This window comes from Athene cunicularia (genome assembly GCF_003259725.1).
Source record: "Athene cunicularia isolate RWA chromosome 5 unlocalized genomic scaffold, athCun1 chr5_part3, whole genome shotgun sequence".
Lineage (NCBI taxonomy): Eukaryota > Metazoa > Chordata > Aves > Strigiformes > Strigidae > Athene > Athene cunicularia.
Window position 1 is genome coordinate 1,999,161 of NW_020799103.1, and position 19,972 is coordinate 2,019,132.

General features: G+C 40.3%; 1 protein-coding gene across 6 annotated transcripts in view; it reads left to right on the forward strand.

Annotated features, from left to right (window-relative positions):
* Positions 1-550: 550 nt before the first annotated feature.
* The window catches only part of OVCH2 (ovochymase 2), a 38,177-nt gene continuing 18,755 nt past the window's right edge, over positions 551-19,972 (forward strand). For 2 of the 6 annotated variants that reach the window (XM_026850874.1, XM_026850877.1), the window contains exons 1-4: positions 13,982-14,368; positions 16,370-16,477; positions 18,350-18,459; positions 19,136-19,227. In XM_026850874.1, coding sequence (XP_026706675.1) covers positions 16,387-16,477; positions 18,350-18,459; positions 19,136-19,227 — 293 coding nt within the window. In that variant the 5' untranslated portion in view covers positions 13,982-14,368; positions 16,370-16,386. Of the gene's footprint in view, positions 2,143-3,346; positions 3,525-13,971; positions 14,369-16,369; positions 16,478-18,349; positions 18,460-19,135; positions 19,228-19,972 lie in introns of those variants that run through there. The other 4 variants (XM_026850875.1, XM_026850876.1, XM_026850880.1 and 1 more) reach the window with 4 other exon arrangements.

Consider the following 19,972-nt stretch of genomic DNA (forward strand, 5'->3'; position numbering starts at 1 on the left):
CCACCCACCCCCCCACTGACTTGTAACACTTGCTTTTAGAGGGACTGCTTGCTTCCTCTGCTTCACTGCATTTAATTAAAGCGTTTGTTCTCAGCTGTAGGCCTTTTGCAGCCGTAGTTCATTTGATTGCAGGCAACAATTTTTCTTTTTTCTGTTGAAGCATATATAGTGTGTTAGTGGGCGTTCAAATATGTCAGATGGCTTCTGGGTTTTGTAGAACTTCTTGATGTCTCCTCAGTACTTGAGTATCGTTCACCTGGGTAGCTTGGGAGGCTAGCGTAAATTCCCAGACATAGCTCACTGGGAAAACGTGGATGTGATTTCACGTGCACGCAGTCGGCACTCCAACTTGTAAGATTAACAAGGTGATTATTTTTTCTAATGTAAAATGTGTGACGTGGAAAAACTACTGGTGCTTTTACTTCTGGCTATCTAACACTATGCTGTCTACTCATTACTGGATTTCGTAGGACTTCTCAAACTATGTATAATGTGCACGTGGCTTCTGTTGTCTAGCCTTCTGGTTTATTTCTGTGTTTATGTTCCCTGGAAATAGCCTTTTTCAGCAGAATTCTATTTAGAATGGGTATATCCACAGCAACAGATTTGAGTTCTCAAGTTTCTTCAAAGTATTACTCAGTTGCATTAATCATGTAATGAACATACATAGTAATTTGCAAGCATTGTATAATAATTTGAAAAATTTCCAAAGTGTTTAGTGTGTACATGTCTCATAATCTCCATAAGCATGTACATGTGTATAGAGAACAATATATACTGCCAGTCTTTCCTCTTCCATTTTTGTTTGTGCCTTCTGATTTGCTGTTCTATCTGTGGCTCCTTTTGGAACTGAGGGAGGAAACACTTAACCATTACTATTTAAAAAACATAACTGCTTTGCAAGAAGGCTAAATATAGAATGCCTGTGCTAAGTTGTGCCATCTGTTGGGTGCTTGGCTTGCGTCAAAACTGTACTAGTCCACTGCCTCCTTAAGTCCTCTGCTGCGTTGATGCTGTGGTCTTCATGCTGGGTGGATGAAAGAGCACTGTTTGGTCTGAGGAGAAGACCTGAAGCTAGGCTGGAAATTCTTCGGGGCTGCCAACTGATGCTGTGCTATAGAATTAAATACTCTTAAGTTTGTGTCCGCTGGTGAGCTTCTGAAAGAGGCTTTTGAAATATAAACCAACAATAGATGCTAAAATGTTAATAGTTTTGACAAGTTCATGATTTATCGGGGGCACCAAAACTGAAGTGGGGGAGCATGGGTTGTCACCAGTGTCTTGACGTAAGATGTGGAAAATGGGAAGAAACACTTCATCCTTACTGCAGAAATTACTTCTCAGGATGTGTCTAAAGCCTTCTGCCCTGCTAGCTTTTGAAAGCAAGAAGAGCATGTGCGTGAAAGAAATGGGAAACTGGATTAAGTAAAACTTGTATAGCATGTGGTAGTATTTGCACCTGTCTGAAATAGAAGTGGAAAGTGAAAGTTTAAAATGGAAGGTGGATGATTAATTGCTGCTCTTCAAATATTTCTGCCATCGTCCTTTTCTTTGGGATGGAAAGTATAACCACTTTAGAGATTGTTTTGGAAGTGAACACTCATTACTAAGTTACTACAAACACTGATTTTTGCTCCTGCAGGGATTGGTTATAGCTTATTGGTAAAATTGGTGTAGGATGATGTGTGTCTCAGGCTGTTCTGCCAAAACGAAGTATCTGAGGAAAGATAAAAGGTACGAAGGTTGTACCTTAAATGTTGATTGTGTTGCAGGTTTTGAACAACAGACTCCTGGCCACTGTCTGGGTTGTTTTGGAGCTAAAGTCATTTGAATACATGTGATGTTAGTTGGTAAGCTGTGCTTAGATAACTGCACTAACATTCTGAACTGTGTGCATTAGTAAGCTGACTAGAAAAGCAATATTCAGTGTTCTGGAGAAGTGATGCACAATTACTCTCTTTATGTGCTCAGACTGTAACACTAGCATAGCAGATTTCCTGACACTCCTGTTCTTTCACCTCTTTTTCTTTAGAAAATAATGACTGAAGATTAGTTCTTTGTTGGAAGCTAAGAAATGCAGAGCCCAGATCTCTCTTACCTGGCAGCTAACTTCTTTAGGAAATAGGCTTGCCTCAGGAGACTGTAAGTGGTGCTGTGTCTACCAAAATAGTGTTTTAAAAAGTACTGAAGTAAATAATCTATACAGTCAGTACTTTTCAAATCAATTTAACAGTGTGCAGACCGACATAGTGAAAACTCAATAACCTGAGTTATTACGCAGGTATTCCTTTATTACCGTGCCGGGGGGTGTGGGATCTCTCCCCCTAAGGCACACACACAAGAGTTAAAAGCCCTCAGGCCATATAGGCAGTAACATAGTTTTCCCAGTAAGGCAGGCATATTCAAATGGTTTCCCAGAAATCATTTACATAGTTCCCTGCCCCAACCCCACGTGCTCTGTAAAATGTGGCGGTGGTCGATTGATGAAGGCTCGAAGTCTTCCTTGCTGCTGAACTTCTGGCCTTTTGCTGATTTGTGCTGAGCTGTGTGCACCAGCTGTATTGTGATATTTAGGCAGACAGTTCTAACTGTAATAGAATTAAACATTTTCCATGTCAGTGAATAGAAGTGTAAAATGCTACCCCAAACATACCTATTTCCAAATAAATATCATCCTCTAAATTACACGATTTGCTTATTTGTGTAAACTGTACAGGCACATGTACGTACACAAATGTATGAATGGCTTTTCAGTGTCAGTCTTTGTAGCAAAAGCTCCAATGCTTGCAGGTCAAGGTGTACGAGAGGATTTTCTCTGCTTGACAGAACAGATTGGTTTTTCATCTCTAGTTGGTCAATGCAGTGTGCAGAGCCTTACAGTTCTACTTGTGCTGTTAATTACTGCACATAGAGAAGCTGGTGCATGTATTTTTACCAAGTTCTTCTCCAGAACAATTGATTTTTGAATAGAAAATATTAATCAAGAGACTGAAAAAGTAAAAACCTTGTTATAAGAACTGTTTTGATGACTGCGTTAAGATGGGTAGGCTCTAGTTTGTTTACCCTTGGGTTTGAAAGCTTGACAACTGGTAAATGAACTTGCAGAGAGATGGTATCAGAGCCTTAAAAATACTCTGCACATGCTTGAGCAGGTAGCAATAAATGGAAAGGTGAAAGAAGAGAAGCAAGTTCAGGTGCATTCCATGAAAGGCCCTTTCCTCCTGCCAGTTAATAAAAACAACCTGGGAGCTTGTAACTGCACACATTTGAGGGGGGGGAAAATCATTTTAGTTTTTTCTACAGTTCTGTAGGAGCTGTGTTCTAATTTTTAGAGCAAACTTCAATGCACAGCTAAGCAGTGATTGAGTGGAAGTGCTGATACACCATTATTAATGATATTGCAGATGCTGTTGCTTCAGCGAGTCTATGGACTGACAATTCATTTGACTAGAGCGAGCAAGCCAAAAGAGGAGGTTTTAAAACGGGGATCATACAAAGGACTGTTGTTGCTCACAGACTGTTAGGTAAGCAGCGATAGATTGGGTGCATGTCGGCGGCAATGATTGTGTGCTCTAGTTTTGAAAACTTCGTTGTGCCTTCTGACAAATACAGCGTTACCACTGCAGGGGCTGCTGCTAGCCTGTCGTCTAACTTCACTTGTGGTTAGATGCCTTGAGATTTATTTAATCTTTTGTTTCACACACCTATTTCTCTCTCTTGTTACATGGTAATACTGCAGGCTGTCACTGCTGGTGCCGCGCTGAGTGCTCTGCCTGCAGAGATAGGAAATAGAGGAAATTCTGATGATCAGCTCCAAGTTGTTCACATTCCTGCAGCATTGCTCAGAGCCCCTGTTGTTAGGAGACTGTTGGTGTTTCCATAGTAAACTTTCTGTCTGCAGCCTGAAGCCCTTCAGAGTGGAACTTGGCAAACAGGCCAGGCCTGATTTTGCTGCCATCGATTTCAACTGCAGGAGCACAAACGTAGTGAAGTGAGTCTTCTGGGGAGGTTTGAAATAAATATTGCATCAAGGATACTTTGCATGGCAAAACCAGCTCATTCCAGGGATTCTCGTGCACACACGCACACACACTTAACATTTTGTTGAGGAAGAGGAGTGTTCTGATTAAAGAGAATTTTCCGGAAAAATAAATAGGCAAAGAACCCAGCTCAGATGATGTTTGAGGTTGTCCGATTAAAACTACACTGCAGCAGCTGATTTGATACCCAACTAACTTTAATCCCAAAAGCAGCGTTTTTTTACTTCAAGAATTATAAGATATAGTAGAGAGCTTAACACTAGCAAAGACTACGGTGCTTGCTGGGAAGTTTGGGTGCCAGTTTGGCCAGTTCTGGAAGTTTGGCAAAATGGAGCTTCCTCTGGCGTCAGTTTTTCTGACAAGAAGTCAAGATTATTAGCCTCAGCTGAACTGGGGAGTTTTCCATATTGAAGTTTCTGGGTGTCCAAATGGTCAGAAACGTGTAGAATGTGCAACAGAAGAGTGGCATTTCAGAGGTTCTGGACTGATACTGGTGGGGTTTTTTTTCCCCTCTGTTTTTAGATGAATTTAGCCATTTTGCCATTCTGACCTTTGCAGTGGCCACTTACGCAATGGTAATTGAGAGACGAAATTCTGGTTCTGTTTAATTGTATCAGTAATAGAATTTTGTACAGTAAACCAGATATTTCAGAGTGAGGAACGAGTGAATGTAACTGGAAAAAAAAAAAAAAGAATTTTAAGAAGTTTTAAGCCCAATTCTGTTGTCAGGGTTTTTCCACAATTACGAAGTCTAGACGCTTGCTTTGTGCGTGTTAATTTTATTTTTAACTTAATCTAGGACGTAGGAAAAACTTGGCTAAACACAGCTCACAAGTGATAAAGTCTGTGAAAACACGGAAAATTGGACTGTAACCAGAAGCCTCTTGTGCTCGTTGCTGAATCCTGGTCCGTAGGATGGCTTTGTGGCACTGCAGTGTTAAACTCTTCATTTATCTGGTGTTTGAAAAATGACTTGCACTGAACACACCTATTAAGTAACCACAAGTTTCTTGCGTGATTCTTTCCTGCCTTAACAATAACAAAATTAGAGACTACTTGAATTATTAACTTTTCATCATCCTAAATCTGGCATCCTTCCCGCAAACTGAGAGCTGCAGAAACCTTTTGGTTTGCTTTCTTGCTACCTGGGAACAGTTCAGGATTCCAAAGACTATACCAGGCCCATGGAGGACCTCTCGCATCGCAGGTAGCAATACAGTGCACCAAGAAAGCGGCTCTTCGAGGTGGAGAAAAGCATACAAAAGGTGCAGGAGCTGCTGAACTGAAAGAGTTGCCTGGTGGAGAGATCCTCCTGGATGTCAGTGGTAGCACTTCCACTGGCTGGCTTTAGTCTGCAGCCCTGGTATGGCTCCTGCTCAACACCATACATATTTCAGTACCCTGAAATGCCCTTTTTGGGTTTTGTTTTTGGTGGGTTTGGTTTTTTTTTTTGCTAGGTTGCTCAGCAGGTTAAGATGTGCCTCACTGAACTTCGATGTGCTTGTGTTGCAGATTTATTTATCCTACCCCACTTCATTTCATCCATCTGCCCATGCACTTGTGTACCACTCAGGTTTTCTATGTTGGGGCTTTTTTTGCATGAAAGGATACCGAAAACTGCAGTTTACCCCTGACCTTTGCTTTAGAGGAGGTTGAGAGTTCCTGCATCATGAATTAGTGATGCACCCCTATGCATATTACATTAGGGCAAGGAACAGTGCAGCAAGTGATGTGTACCCGGTCAGTATAAACTAGCACAGAGTGGCACAAAACTGCAGTATTCTGCAGTATTTGTGAACTGCAGTGTTCTGAGAGCTTGACATGGCACTTTCCTACATAAAAAGGGTTGCATTGTGCACAAAGTTATGAAAGAAACACTGCTATTCAGTGTGTTTCAGCTGTCTTTCTGTAGGGAGTTAGTATTTGCTGTCTAGTTTGGAGTTTGGGTTTTTTTGGGTGGGGTGTTGTTTTTTTTTTTTTCAAAACTGGCCAGAGATCTTGCATGATCAGCACAGCACTGCTCACAACTGTGTGGCCGACCTCCATGACAATGAAATCTTAAGTCAAGCATTTACAGAATTTATAGGTGGTTTTGTTCTGTCTCCTGTTTACACCAACTCAAGAATAAAGCCTGTTTGTTTTAATTAACACTATGCCTGTATTTGTTGAATTCACATGGCTTTGAGCCACTGACCAGTCTCCTAGTGCCACGTTACCACTAGGTTAGAAATAACTGTCTCTTGAAGAAAGAGGGCTGACAGTAAAACTTGCCTGCTTAGCTTAGGTGGACTGTATTGCGGTTGTCCTGAGTGGAAAGAATTGAGCAGCTTTAATTAACGCTGATTGTGTGGAATATCATGCATCTGCTGATGAAAGGTAAAAGCCGCTTCCTGTCTCTTTGAGCACAATGTGGTTCCTGTAGTGTTCTGTGATGTTCGTTAAAGGCCTCCAGTTTTTGACTGAGTTGCTGCAGGAGAACTGACCTGTGCGTAGTTCAGTTTTCTCCCTACTGAAGTTTCACATTGGCCCTGGAACTACTTTAATTTTCTTAAACTATTAAGACTCTTCCATGATAATTTTGTTGCAGCATGCTGCTTGGAGCTTGCTCTGGCCTGTCATTGGAGATGTGATAGTAGTAATCTAAACCCTCAAGCTCTATCAACTTTGCCAAATCTTGCTGAGACAGTTGGAATCCCTTCCAAAGCAGACGTGATGGAATGGCTGCGCATCCATGTCTCCTCAGTATGCACCATCACATTACTTAAGTAAAACAATGTTGCTTTTTTAGTAGCTCTATTATTTAGCTTTTTCACTTGGGTTCTTTATGCCTCTTCTCCTTGCCATGGTCATTTTTGCGAAGACTTCACTTGTGTTTGCACATTCAAGGTGCGAATATTTTGTGAGGCACACTTCTCATTTCCTACTCGGTATTCAGAGCTACATCTGCCATGGCAGAGATGGGGAATCCCCACAGTTTCAACAGAAAAGTTTTCTACTTTCATCCTACTATGTGCGTCTTACTGTAGCACAACGTATGCTGCATCTTCCCCTAAAGGAGAGGACTAGTGCTTTCATTGCTGGCTGTAACACCTAAGCAGCGAGTCCTCCGTGGCAGAAGATACTGGAGGCGGTTGCATTGATAGAAGCTGCTGGCTAAGTCTTTGCTGCTTGGCAGCAGGAGCCTAGTTACAAAAGTGAGAAAATAGGGATATTTATTCAGCTTGAATTCCAAGCTACCTGAAGCTTAAACCCAGATAACTTTGTATCAATGCATGTACCTGTACTAGGATGGATCCTACTTAAGTTTACTGTCCCTTGTACATGCACCATGGAGAGTGAGATATAAAACTGGAAAAGCCATGCAGAAATCATGCAGCAAGATCTGTGCCAACCGTGTGATGCCGTTATTCATAATGTGGTTCTTTACTATGATTAGATAGCATTGCTAATTTCTTGGTTTTTCTTAAGCCTTCTCCGCAATTATAACAGCAGTTTAAAATTTATTTCTGCAAAATCCTCAAGAGGATTATTAACTCAGTTTTCTGATACGACTTTAGATATCTCACTGGGTTTGAATGAGGTTTGTTTTGTGGTACAAGAGGGGAAACAATTGATTTTTAATTCTACAGCTACTTGCATGGCTGCATGTTTACCGGGCAATATCAAACTACCAGATGTACATCAACTACCTCCATGACAGAAATGGTGCTGCTCTGCCATCTTATGGCAGAGCTGAAAACAGAACACAACACGTCCTACTTTAGTTTCAATGAAGATTACTGTTTCCATATTAATGTGGGGCAGCTAGAAGAATAAATATGAATGCAGTTGACTGGCTGTATTTTAATTATAAATAAAGGAAACATCCCATCATCTTTCAGTAATCCTGTTGGGTTTAGCTTTCCCCATCTCTCTGAAGGGCTTGGGCTGACTTTGCTTGTGCTTTCTGCACTCTTACATGACTCTGGTAGCATGAGATTGTAGACAGAAGACAGGTTCTGTTTTTAACATTGTTACAGTCTTCCTCACGGGCTCTCCTTTTCTCTCTGTCTCTATTTTCACGTTTAAAAGTGAGGACTGTGGATCTTGAGTCTTTCACAAACCCAAAACCCACTACCCAGATTTCAGCCTGGAAAGTATCCCCCAAAGATTTTTTAGATTCACTTTTCTACAGTTCTGGCACAATATAAACAGCTTCATGAGCATGCTACTTTGTCACTGTTCTCTCCTCTTTTCTGGCTTGACCTTTCAGTCTAAACCAGCAGACCGAGGGCTGTGAATCTGCTCTCTGATTCTCCCTACGCTGACTGCATTTTCCCCTGGGTCCTGAAGAGAAGTTATTTAGTCATGGAGACCAAGCCTGGCCAAGAGCAAACAGACTGTGGTTATGTGCCAGTTTTCTGGAACAGTGGAAGCTGGTCTCTGCTGACTGATCAAAGCAAACACATGGATTCCTATTGGACTTCCTTTTCCTGGATTTTTAAGCTAGTTTGACAAATTCATCTCTGATTGTCTACCATTTGGACTCAGTTCCATCTCCTTGTGGTACCCTCTGTGCGGGTACAGGCTGTTGCAGGCTGTGCAATGATACCGAGAGTTTTGGACTTCCAGTGGTGAATTTAGCAGGCACCTGGAGTGCTGTCCTGTCATCGTCTTGGGGGGATGTGAAGTACAGACACTACTGCCAGCATAGCCATGCTCACATAATACTTTTTTATATCCAATATATTTCTGAAAAAGCATGCAAGAATTCATCTCGCCACTGTTTGAGAGAGTGTATTTATGTATTTTGAGCATATTCTTTAAGCGCTGTAATACTGTAAATGTTTCTCCCATGTTAAAATCAGACATTAAAATGTATTCACTGTGCTCTCAAAAAATCAAGTAATGTGCTGGATTTATTGTGGACCATGTGCATAATTTTTAATAAGACACATGCAGTTGATGTGATGTAATTATTATGAATGTCTTTATGTAGCAGACAAATTCTCCTTTTATCCCTTTGTCTGTTAGGATGTTTTGAACCTTGTTGGAAGATAATATATAATCAGAGCTTGCTGGCAAGTGTGTATCAGGGGCAATAGTACCCAAAGCTGGGGAGGGGAGACAGACAGGTCAGCACTGTAATCTCACTTGTATTGTTTCACGCTGATGACAGAGAAGAGGTTGTGTGGCCCCTTCTCCTACTTGATGTTGCATCTGTCACTTACCGGTATATACATTTATAGTGTCAGGTAAAAAAAAATAACACAGTCATCAAAAGGCCATACCAAATGTGGTTCCTGATGTCAGCTCTTACGTGAAGGAGTTGTTTGTGTTTTATGACAAAAAGCCATCATAGAAATGCTTAATCAGGATGGATGTTTAGATCTAGAAAATCTAGCGTGTCCAGCTATGACTTCCTAGTATCAGCCCAAAGGTGAGAGAAGCATTAAGCAAAGCACGGGCTGATACATGTGTAGGTGAGCTGGAGATATATTCCTATGAGATGGTCAGTATAAACTTATCAGAATGATTCTTATCAAAAGGATGGTGAGGGAAAAATGATAAATCTTAATAGGTGTGTATAATTTTTTGAAGTAGCTCAACTAGTTACACTGGAAAGCATTCTATTCTTTATCATCAGTCATGCCAAGAGATGAAATTACATTCTTGGGGAAAAAATATTGTCTCCTAATCTACAAGGCCTGTTTGGTGAACGTTTGTTCAGCCAAATCATGGCAGATTGCACTAGCATCATTTCAGGTGTCCTTGTGGAACTGTGGTATGATGTAAAAATGTGCTTGTTAATTGGCGTGCTTGTCTTGCAGCAGTTGGCTGTGTGAGGCATCCTCAGGGCTCTCCTCCACACACGCAGTGCCTGTAGCGGGAGGGACGGGTGGACTCTGCCCGAAGCAGTGTGGAACAGCTGAGAGCTGGCTGGCAGCAGTGGAGGGCCTGTTCTCCAGCGCCTTGCATCTGACATCGCTGAGGTGCCTGCTGAGTGAGGAGGGCCAGGACCTCACCCCTTTGTGCTCATCATAACTTCTCTGTGGTACAACGCCTTGTGAGCTCAGGTTCATTGCGTTTCAGGCTTTATTCTTCTGGATGTGAGCGTGTGCTAAGCATAGGGCCTAGATACCTGCAGAGCAAAGCCAGGAATCGCTAGTATGTTAGCATAAAATAGTACAGTTACACAAATTTAAGGCTTTAGTGTTCCTCCATTTTTTGCTTACGTTTACACCGAGGAGCTGCCACTGTGCTAAAGACTCTGCATTTCATTAGCAGTAAAACATTCCCGAGGGGATGCTGTATGTTTGGGAGCTAAGCAACGAGCATACACTTCTGACTGTCACTGATTTGCTTAATCCATATGCTAGATTTTCCTTAGCTGAAAAGCGTTAGTATCAATCTTTCCTTAAAAAGCATTTTGAGATATTCAGGCCAAATACTTGAGCTAAGCACAACTTTGTTCCCTTTCTCTTCCTTCATTTGTCCTTTCCCAATTACTCAGTTATCCTGGAGATGTAAGGCTGGTCTCTATCCAGGAGAAGCTTTGGCCTATATCTTAACACATTGTCCTTTTCATAGCTTGCAGTGTTTTTGCATTTGTTGACATTGTTCATCTTGTTTGGTTGTGGTCTTGTTTACTTTGAAAGGTAAAATCTCTGTCCATAGGAAAACTTAACTACAGAAGGAGAATGTATGTCATAGCATTACATTGCAGATGCAAGTGACTGAGCCCGTGTATACAATTCTCACGTGCTGGTGAGCTCTGAAAGCAGGAAAAATGGAGCTGTTGTGAAAAATGGAAAAAAGCCAGTAGATGTTTCTTTTACTTCTTGGTTACCAGTTACTTTTAGCTAGTACAGCAACGACTGCCCTCTGCATAATGCAAAAGAGCTTAGTGCCTTTCCTCTAAAGTTGTGCTCCTCTTTTTATTTTTTTTGTGCAGGAGACTCAAATAGATCTTGATACATATCCAAAATCCTGAATTAAAGACCAAACGTTCTAGGAAACAGTGTCTTTGGGGGGGGTTCTGTGGGTTCTTACTTCACCAAGTACTCTTTTGAACATTCTTGCTATTGTACACTTTGTTCAGTGCCCTGACAGGTCAACTGAAGAATTTAGGAGCATATAGCCAGTTGAAGTAAAAACATTATTAAAAGCCAACCTTTCTTGTTTTACTGCTTCCTCAGAGTCCTTACTTTAGTTAATTAGAAGCAATAAAACATAACTAAATGTCTCTGTGAGGGAAGAACACTGGCCCCTTTCTGTTATGTGGAGGGCTGGAATGGGAATGCAGTGGTAGCGGGGGAGGAAATCTTAAAAGCACAAAGTCTCAGAAAGCAGCCTGCATCCAAGGGAATCCGATATATTAGGCTGACTAATACTTGCGAGGATGTGGAGTGGACGTAAGTTGTGCAGGGGTGGTAGCAACTTTCCTGTTTGAACTATGGAGTCACTAGGTGACTGTACTGTTTAACTTCATGCTTAACTCTGCTGCTAAAGGTCTATAAAGATACTTTGCCCTTTTAGGGGTCTTCACGCCCTAAGAAAAGGGACTTCGTAATCCCCAGAGTGTGATAGTTGGTACTTAAATATTGCAGAATGTTTGGCTGAAACACGTTTACTAACCAGAACTAGATAGGAGGTTGTAACAAAGCTTGGGACAGAACTGAAAACTCTGGGTCTTTTTTAGGGGAATACAATTTCAGATTTCTAAAGCAACCGTGAAACTTCAACCAGAGTGAGTTTTAGAGTAAGTCGAGACTGTAATCAACATGCATGCTAGTGCATGCATTCATTCCTTCTCCTTCACATTGACACTAGCATTCGATTTTTGAGTAACAGCTTTGATCAAAAAACCAATCCAGCTATAAAAGCAAATCCAGTTATGAAAAAAAAGCGTATTCAGCTCTCCACACAGCCTGACCATAACTGCGGCTAGCCTAGGGGGAACGGGAGCAAAAGGGACTTTTGTGGGAGATGGGGCACACGTGCTCTTGGTATCAGCCTAAACCTGGGTTGGTTTAAAGCTGTTTTGAACCTACAAGCACTGTGGGAACATACATCCGGTTTTTGGCTCACTGTGAAGCATTTGCCATGTGTGTTTTCAACAGTTACTGTTTGTCCTTGGTATAGTAGCAACCAATCATCAGCACTGCTTTTAATAATAGATGGAAATTAAATAGGTTCAAAGTGCGGCTGGCTTTAAACTTTTGTCTCTGACCTTTTAATAAATATTTATTTGATTAATTTTCAGGCTTCGTTTTGCTTCCTCAAAAAAATCCTGGCGACAGAAAAATCATGGCTATCTTCATTTTTCAGAAAGAGGCATAGTATTGTGAGCATTATTGCTACAAAATTTTAGCTTGCAGATCTTTTTTTACAGTGTTTACCCAAACCTAGCTATAATCCTAAACAATAAAACTAGCTTAACTAGGATTCATATGGGAATGTTGAGGTGAAGTTCTGTGGTTTGTCTTTTGCAGGAGGTCAAGTGAATTTATCAATGATCTCTGCTGGTCTAAAAAGGTATATGAATCCCAGCTGAAGGCATAACGGGGAAGAACAGCAAGGTTGTGCTCTGAGATGAGACTATATTTTAGAGAGGGAAAGGGAAAAACATATTTGTGAGTTGAGGTGTATAATGTTTTGATTCTAGGAATTGAGAGTTTCAAGGTGGTAATTCCCTCAGCTTTTCAATGTGTCGATCTTTGAAGTAACATGAAGGCTTTGGCTGAAAAAAGCGAGTATGTGTGGTGGTGGTGTTTTAAACATACTAAAATTGGTGCTGTTCAGTATTTTATATGCATCTTAATGTCTTCTTTCATTTCAGGGAAATGGTAGACAATAATAGGCTTATCTTGGGAGTGAAACTTGATTTTTTTTTGTTACATCAAACTTGAGCGTAATTTGAATCAAGTACCTTGAATGACTGTAGGCTAAAGCTGGTGAAAAATAAGTTTGTTGGAAAATGAAAATTCATGCACAACTAGCAAACAAGTACATTTAATCCCTATTAAAACTAAATCTGCTTTCAGTTAATAACTGCAATAACAAATACATTTATTTGTAAATGTAGTACATGAATGATAAGATTTAAGAAACTTAGTATTTAAAGATATTATATCTTGTTTAAAATATGAAACTGTTCATTTTATTGAGCTAATGGGTTTTCCAGCAGGGACCTTGCAAACTGTTCGGATGTGATCAGTGACCCTTGAAAGCATAGCTCATTGTGTTTAAAAAAAAAAAAAAAAAAAAAAAAAAAAAAAAAAAAAAAAACAAACCCATGACCAAACCCAACACAGAACAGTCTAATTTAAAGAGTGTCTCTTCTACTCATCTTCTAATAGGTTAACTACTAACCAGAGTTTGCTGCTTGTTTTACCCTCCTTCCCCTCGGTCTTTCACTCCTCATTCCCTCTTCTCTTAAACTTCACATTGTCACTAGGTGAGTAAGTTTTCCACCTTCCTTCCTGCCTGGATGGGAGGAGCAACACGAAGCAACTTTTGTATCAAGAACAGAAAGTGGTTTTTCATGTGTGCAGTCTGGCCATCTCAGTGGTCCACTAACCCTCACTGAAAAGCGGCCTGCGCTCCTTCCCTCCAGCCCTCAACCCCCGTTAAAACCCCCTCAAAACCAGAAGAACTGAGCAACCATTCTGTAAAGTTCTGATGATCAGTGTTATCTATGTTCTTTGCTTTCTCTTTGTCTTAAACTGATTTGTGTGCGTGTTTATTTTTTAATAGCCTCATCAGAAGGAGCAGCTATATACATTTCTACAGCATCAAGCATACTTTGATTTACAAACATTTTATTCTCTGAGTGCACAGCAAACAAAGGGGCAGGCCAGACTCACTCATTTTGGGGTTAGGGACTGTCTCTATCTGCTAAAACACAGATCAGGCCATTTTGGACAGTTAGTGATTTAATGGCTTTGTTTTTCTTACCACAAAGGTACAGGACGCCAACAGGGTACAAAGCCAGCTCTGCATGGAGGTTCAGAGCAAATGCATGGATGGAGATCAAGTCCGTAAGATCTGACCTTTGCCTGCCTTTGAGGAATGATGCTGGCAGTGCTGCCTGCCAAAGCCACGGGTTTTATGTGCAGTAGCAGCTATCCAGGGGGGGAAGTAGGTAAAGTCATTAGTGCCTCTGTCTGCATACAGCATAAAGATAACAGCTTCAGGAGAAAGATAAATAGTTAGCAAAAGAGGAGAACAAAGAATAGTAGGACAAGAAAGCCTGCACTTCAGTTTTGCCATCCCAGATAAGGAGCAGGTTGTACAGAACGTGCCCTTCTATGCTTTTTCATTCTGACCTCTTTGGCTGCTGCACAGTAAGTGTTGCCTCTCTGTCATAAATTTGAAATGGGCTGATTGTTTCTCTCTTTGCAATTGGGCCGGATGTTTCTGTTTCTCATTGCTAATGTGACAGATGTAGTTTGCACAGCATCGCTTATAACTGCAGAGGTTGTGTTTTCTTGGTTTTATATCATCCTGTTGGATGGCAACATTCCAAAGGATGTCACTGTGGTGGGTGATCAGGGAGCTCTGCTGTACTTGGAACTGATTTTTGTTTTGTCCCTGCAAAGTGCAAGTGAATTAATGAAGGAAAGCAGCCTTCGAAATTTTTGAATTAGACCTGGAATGATACTGGTGATACAGGTTTCAGAAGCTGCAGAATTCAGGATCTCCACAGGACCAGTAGGAAAACTGCAGTTTTAAGAAGTTCTATATATTTATAACAGAAAAACCAACTGCAACTCAGCGTTTCTAGGACAGGGTTTGTATTCAGTTGTTTGTTATGAAATTGCATATTCAGAATAAAAGCTGGCAGCAGAGGAAAAGAACAACAAAACCCTAGAATTGAATAAATACAGAAATGATTTTTGGGGTGTTGACTGATGGTGCATCTGGGGGGTATTGTGAAATCCTTGGCCAAATAATCAAACATATTCAGTAGACTGGGGCTAAATTGTTTTCTTCGGGAGCCAGAACAGAATTTAAAAAATATAAGTCTCGTCCATTGTGGTGGTAACCACAAAAAGGTAAACTGTTTAATTACTGTTGCAACTTACTTTAAAAGTATATATATTTTGCATTTACCTGTTGGCATCTTGAAAAATACGGTTTTGGTAAGTTATGACTATGGAGGTGTTCAAGACTGAAATCTGTATTAGCATGCATGTATGGTTTGCACCATGTTTTTAAAGCTTAATGAATTTCCTTTGTGAAAATAATGGGTTTTGTGGCAGTGTTTGAGGTGGAAATATTGCAACATTTTTACAAAGAGAGGGGAAGCTGAGGATCTCAATCACTTAACAGTCTTTTTTTCCCTGTCTTGTGTAAATATTTCTTTGTTTGTAGGTACAAATATCCCTTGCCCTTTCTGTTACAGATGAGTGTCTTCTGTCATCCAGAGTACAGCTGTTGCTTCCCTTGATGATTCTAATGTCTTATTTGGTGCTTATATATTTAATATGAATTTGTGATAGTTCAGATAGTATTTTAGTTGTATTTACCACTTTGTTCAGTCATTTCCAAGTCAGGCAATACTCGCTAAAACTGATGAGATGAAAGTCTTAACTAGTGAATTGTCAGGGTAATTGAACTTATGCTTTCTGTTCTGTGAGATCTTTTAATCTATCTGCTGATGTGTTCCTTATTTAGGATTTGAATAGTCTTGTACTTAAATAGCTATTACAAGTGGAGCTTAGCCTTCAAAGTGACTGGGAACTGGCATTGCAGCACTACTGAATTATTTTTAAAAAGCGGAGCCCCATCCTCCTTAGTTCCCTATCAGAAATGGGATGTAAACAACTGTTCTTTTGGAAAAAATGACACTTTGATGTGGAGAGCAATCTTTGTCTTGTACAACACTGAGCATGCTGCCAACATAAACCTTTGGTATGCTTTTCAGGTCTGTAAAATAGTCTAAATATAAAGCGTGTAGGAAATGGAAGGTATTGCCTCTTCAAAAGCTGTCGAAATTGTAGAGGCAAATAGCAATTGACAGTCTGTTCGTGTGTGTTCTACTTGAATGTGTAGATCAGCCTGGGCACGTGTTGCTAGCAAAACATGCGATGTTAACATTATTTTGTCATTTTGCCTGGAAAAAGTAGTTTTAGAGAGGATTTTAGCTAGTATTTTACAGCAAAGACTTCAGTAATGGTGTAGGAAAAAATCATGCTCCATTAAATGTGGAAAACTTACTTGTGCGGGTAAGTTCTTTATGGCTGGATTAATGAGTAACTTCTACTTCAATTAGTTGCTGTTCTCCTGCAGTGTAGTATTTGGGTTTCTTTTTCCCTATAAAAACTCTCCTTGTTTTCACGCAGTCATTTAGCACCCCAAGATGCACGTTGCCCCCAGTAAGCTGAAGTTATTCCTGACGGGGATAGTCTGTATGACAGAGCTTCATGCTGTACCATCCGCTCTCCAGAAAGGTAGGATGAGAATTTCACATCTAGCTTTAACAGTTTTCTCAGTACTAATGGATTTGTTCTTAAGCAGTGACAAGCATGGGAGTCAGTGCTAAAAAAAAAAAAAAAAAAAAAAAAAAAAGAAGCTGCACTGGTTTCACCCTCTTAAGTTTTTGATCCTAAGAGCTCCTAGACCTAGACACAAGGTAGCATTAGGATAATTGCTCTAGTTTTCATTCTCTGCTTTTGCTCCAGTCTAAGTCTGTAACTGTTATCTTTTAACGAGCAATTCTTATGAAACTTTTGTCTGATTCCTTGATGATTCAGAGCAAGTAACATTAAATATTATTTATAATTAAATAAATAAAATGGAATACTCTCAGGTTTGCAGCAAGTTCATGAAGGTCATGGTTTAGCATGTGAATTGCTAACAAAATACAGTGAGTCTCTTTGTGTTGTCTTATGTCTTAAAATCCAGAGTATTCTTTTTCTGGAACAAGTAATGATTGTAATTGTTCCTGTTTCCTTCATGAAGATTTACTGATTTATAGCAAACTGGAGTGGAAATTAGATCTTGGCTGTTTGCATAACCATTTTGCTTCCATTTTAAATTTGCAGTAGTAAAAAGGGGAAATGTATAGCTCAATTTCTGATGTTCTGCAAATCGATTGTTTTCACTATAAAATCTCTGGTTTGGCTGTCAACACAGGTGCAGTATCTAAATCATCATAGTAATTTACTTGCTTAAGCCGTCCAAAGCAGAGTGTTCTCTAGAACAGTAGTCACTGCTTCAGCGTCCTGCCGGGCAGATGGATGTGATGCAGTTTACACAGAAACCTCTCATCCAGACAGTGAACAACGTTGGTCCTGAAGCAGTCAGGAATCTGTTGGGCTTACAAATGCCATGGTGCAGAAGATTTTGGCATTTGTCAAAATACAGATGTTTGGTATAGTATTGGTAGAAATATTAACTTGCAACTTTCTAATCTAATCTTGCATACATTAGGAAAATAGACTTATTAAATGCGGAAAGAAAAAAAGGAAAGTTTTAGTTTGTGAATCCAGTTTTTTATTTTATTTAGTTTTGCCCATTTCCCCAGTCCAAATTCCTTTTGGTATGACCTAAATCTTATTTCTTAAAATTTTGTCTCTGTTTCCTCTTTCCCCTTTCCTCACTGCATCACTGCACATGGGAAAAAGGTGGGTGCAGTGAGAATTGGGAAAGACTGAAAAAAATCAGATAAACGAACCGGATCATTTCTGTATAAAGCCCTTTTTATTTAAAAGCTAGGGTAAGAAGCATTGTGTCAGCATTACTGTGACACTGTAATCCCTTGCATCAACCATGCTAATCCTGAGGATGTTGCAAAACCCTTTTTGTAGTTGTTGTAAACTGCATTTTATAGTTTGGAGGATTCCACATTTTCCAGACAGTGTGTACAAGTATTGGTCCCCCATCCTTTGAATACAGCCACCGATCTGCCAGAACAACAATAAAATGTTCCAACTTATGGATGCTAAATTTCTCACAATGTGGTGTTTAACAGAATTTGTAGTAAAATGTCTTGGGGATGTGTTTGGCTCTACTGGGTTTTCATACAGCTTCAAAAAAAACCCAACATGGCCACTGTTGAGTGTGGGAAGTGCACTACAATTGAACTGGGCAGTGCTCGTTTGTAGAATTCTGGAAAATAAATTACTTTGCCTTTTTGTTAGCCCAATTCAGCCTTAGTCTGGGTAGCCTGTATTAGGAATTACAAGATGGGATTCCTGTCATAGTAGAGAGACTGCGCTGACCTTTGTGCCAGGCTATGCCTTCCAATTCTGTTACTAAAAATGTAGAATAACTTAAATCCAGACTGAATCCTTCCTTCTTTTTCCCCTTTTGCTCCTCAGATCCTAAGTGCGGGCAGAAAGCTCAAGAGACAAAACCATGGAGTTACCTTAATCTTTTCACCCGGATTGTTGGGGGAACCCAGGTGAAACAAGGCTCACATCCATGGCAGGTTTGCACGAGCAAATGTGGTTTTATCTTCAGAACAAAGTCCTGACTTTTTGTAGAAATGACAGAAGGATAAAACAGGTATACTTTGTGCTTACTGACACTTGTATTGTTGAGCTCCACCCTGCTTTTATGAAAAGCAGTGAAGCAGGCAGAGAGGAAACAGAACCTGTCCCGCTACCTGATAAACCTTTGCTTATATTTTTTTTATTTTGTTCATCATTATTTCTGGAAGAGCGTCTGTAGGTTAGCCTATTGGAAAGAGGCATGGGTAAAACTGTTCAAAGATCAGGCATGGAAGGTTGCCACCCCCAGTCCCCAACTGTTGTCAGGAATCATGAATTTGCAGTGCTCCCATGGACCTGCAAAGGAAAAATGCTCAAATACGTAGCAACGTGCACAGCGTGCTGCATACCTCAGTGACTTGGCGTTTTATGACACGTAGGCTGCTTCTCTCCAGGTACCAAGTCACAGCTGAGGGGAGAACAGCAAGGTTTAGGAACCCTTAGACTTAAGGAGTGTAAGAATGCCGTGAAAGTGTTTCTCGAAATGCAGCATGCGCTTCAGCTATGTGAATCTTCAGAGAGTACCTGCATGTACTCTCTCCTTTCTTCCTCAAATGCAGTCAGAGCAGATAGAAAGATTTCCTTTATTTGACGTGCCTTCTTCATATGATGCAGGTTTCCTTGAAACGAAGGCAAAAGCATTTCTGTGGAGGCACCATTGTTTCTGCTCAGTGGGTGGTCACGGCAGCTCACTGCATCCTGGACAGGTATGGGTGTGGGATTTCAGGAGCACGCTGCGGGTGCAGCAAAACATTGATTGTGAAAATGTGTGTGTGTGCTCTAACAGCTTTTAGTGGCAACTGCTTACAGGTGCTCCTCTTATTTGTAACCAGTATTTTTGGTGTTTTAATGGAAAGGGAGAAATAACAAAACCTTTGAACATCTCAAAAATAATTAAGAATAAAATAAACTGACAGGGATTGGTGGAGACTGATTTTGGAAGTGTAGGTTAAAAATCTGTACCAAACTATAATTGTCAGGTGACTGCAACTTTTTTTTTTTTTTTTTAGCATTAACAACTGGCAGAGCATATGCAATTAAATGGTGAATGGATATAGTTCTAACCTCTTGTACACTGATGATTTTCAGCCTTAGTGCCAAAAAAAAAAGGGATCTGTGACATTGTACAGAAGGCTTCAGTTCTGATTCTGTGGTGGCTTCACTGAGGTTCTAATTCCCTTATAGTTAATGCTGAATCTCATACCAATGGATAACCTGGCATTATAAATTTGATCTGTATCTGCCCTTGTTCGTGATGACATCTTGGTCAAATTAGCCAATAACTGCGGATTTATGTTTGTGTTAACTACAGAAGGACAGGCAATATCTAAATCGGCATAAAGCCTCCTGAAGCAAAAATAGTTCTTCAGGTTCAGTGAATAAATTTGAAGCAGAATAAAAAGTTTATAATGATTGTTTTTGTGTTTCCTTGATGCACATCTGATCTGGTAC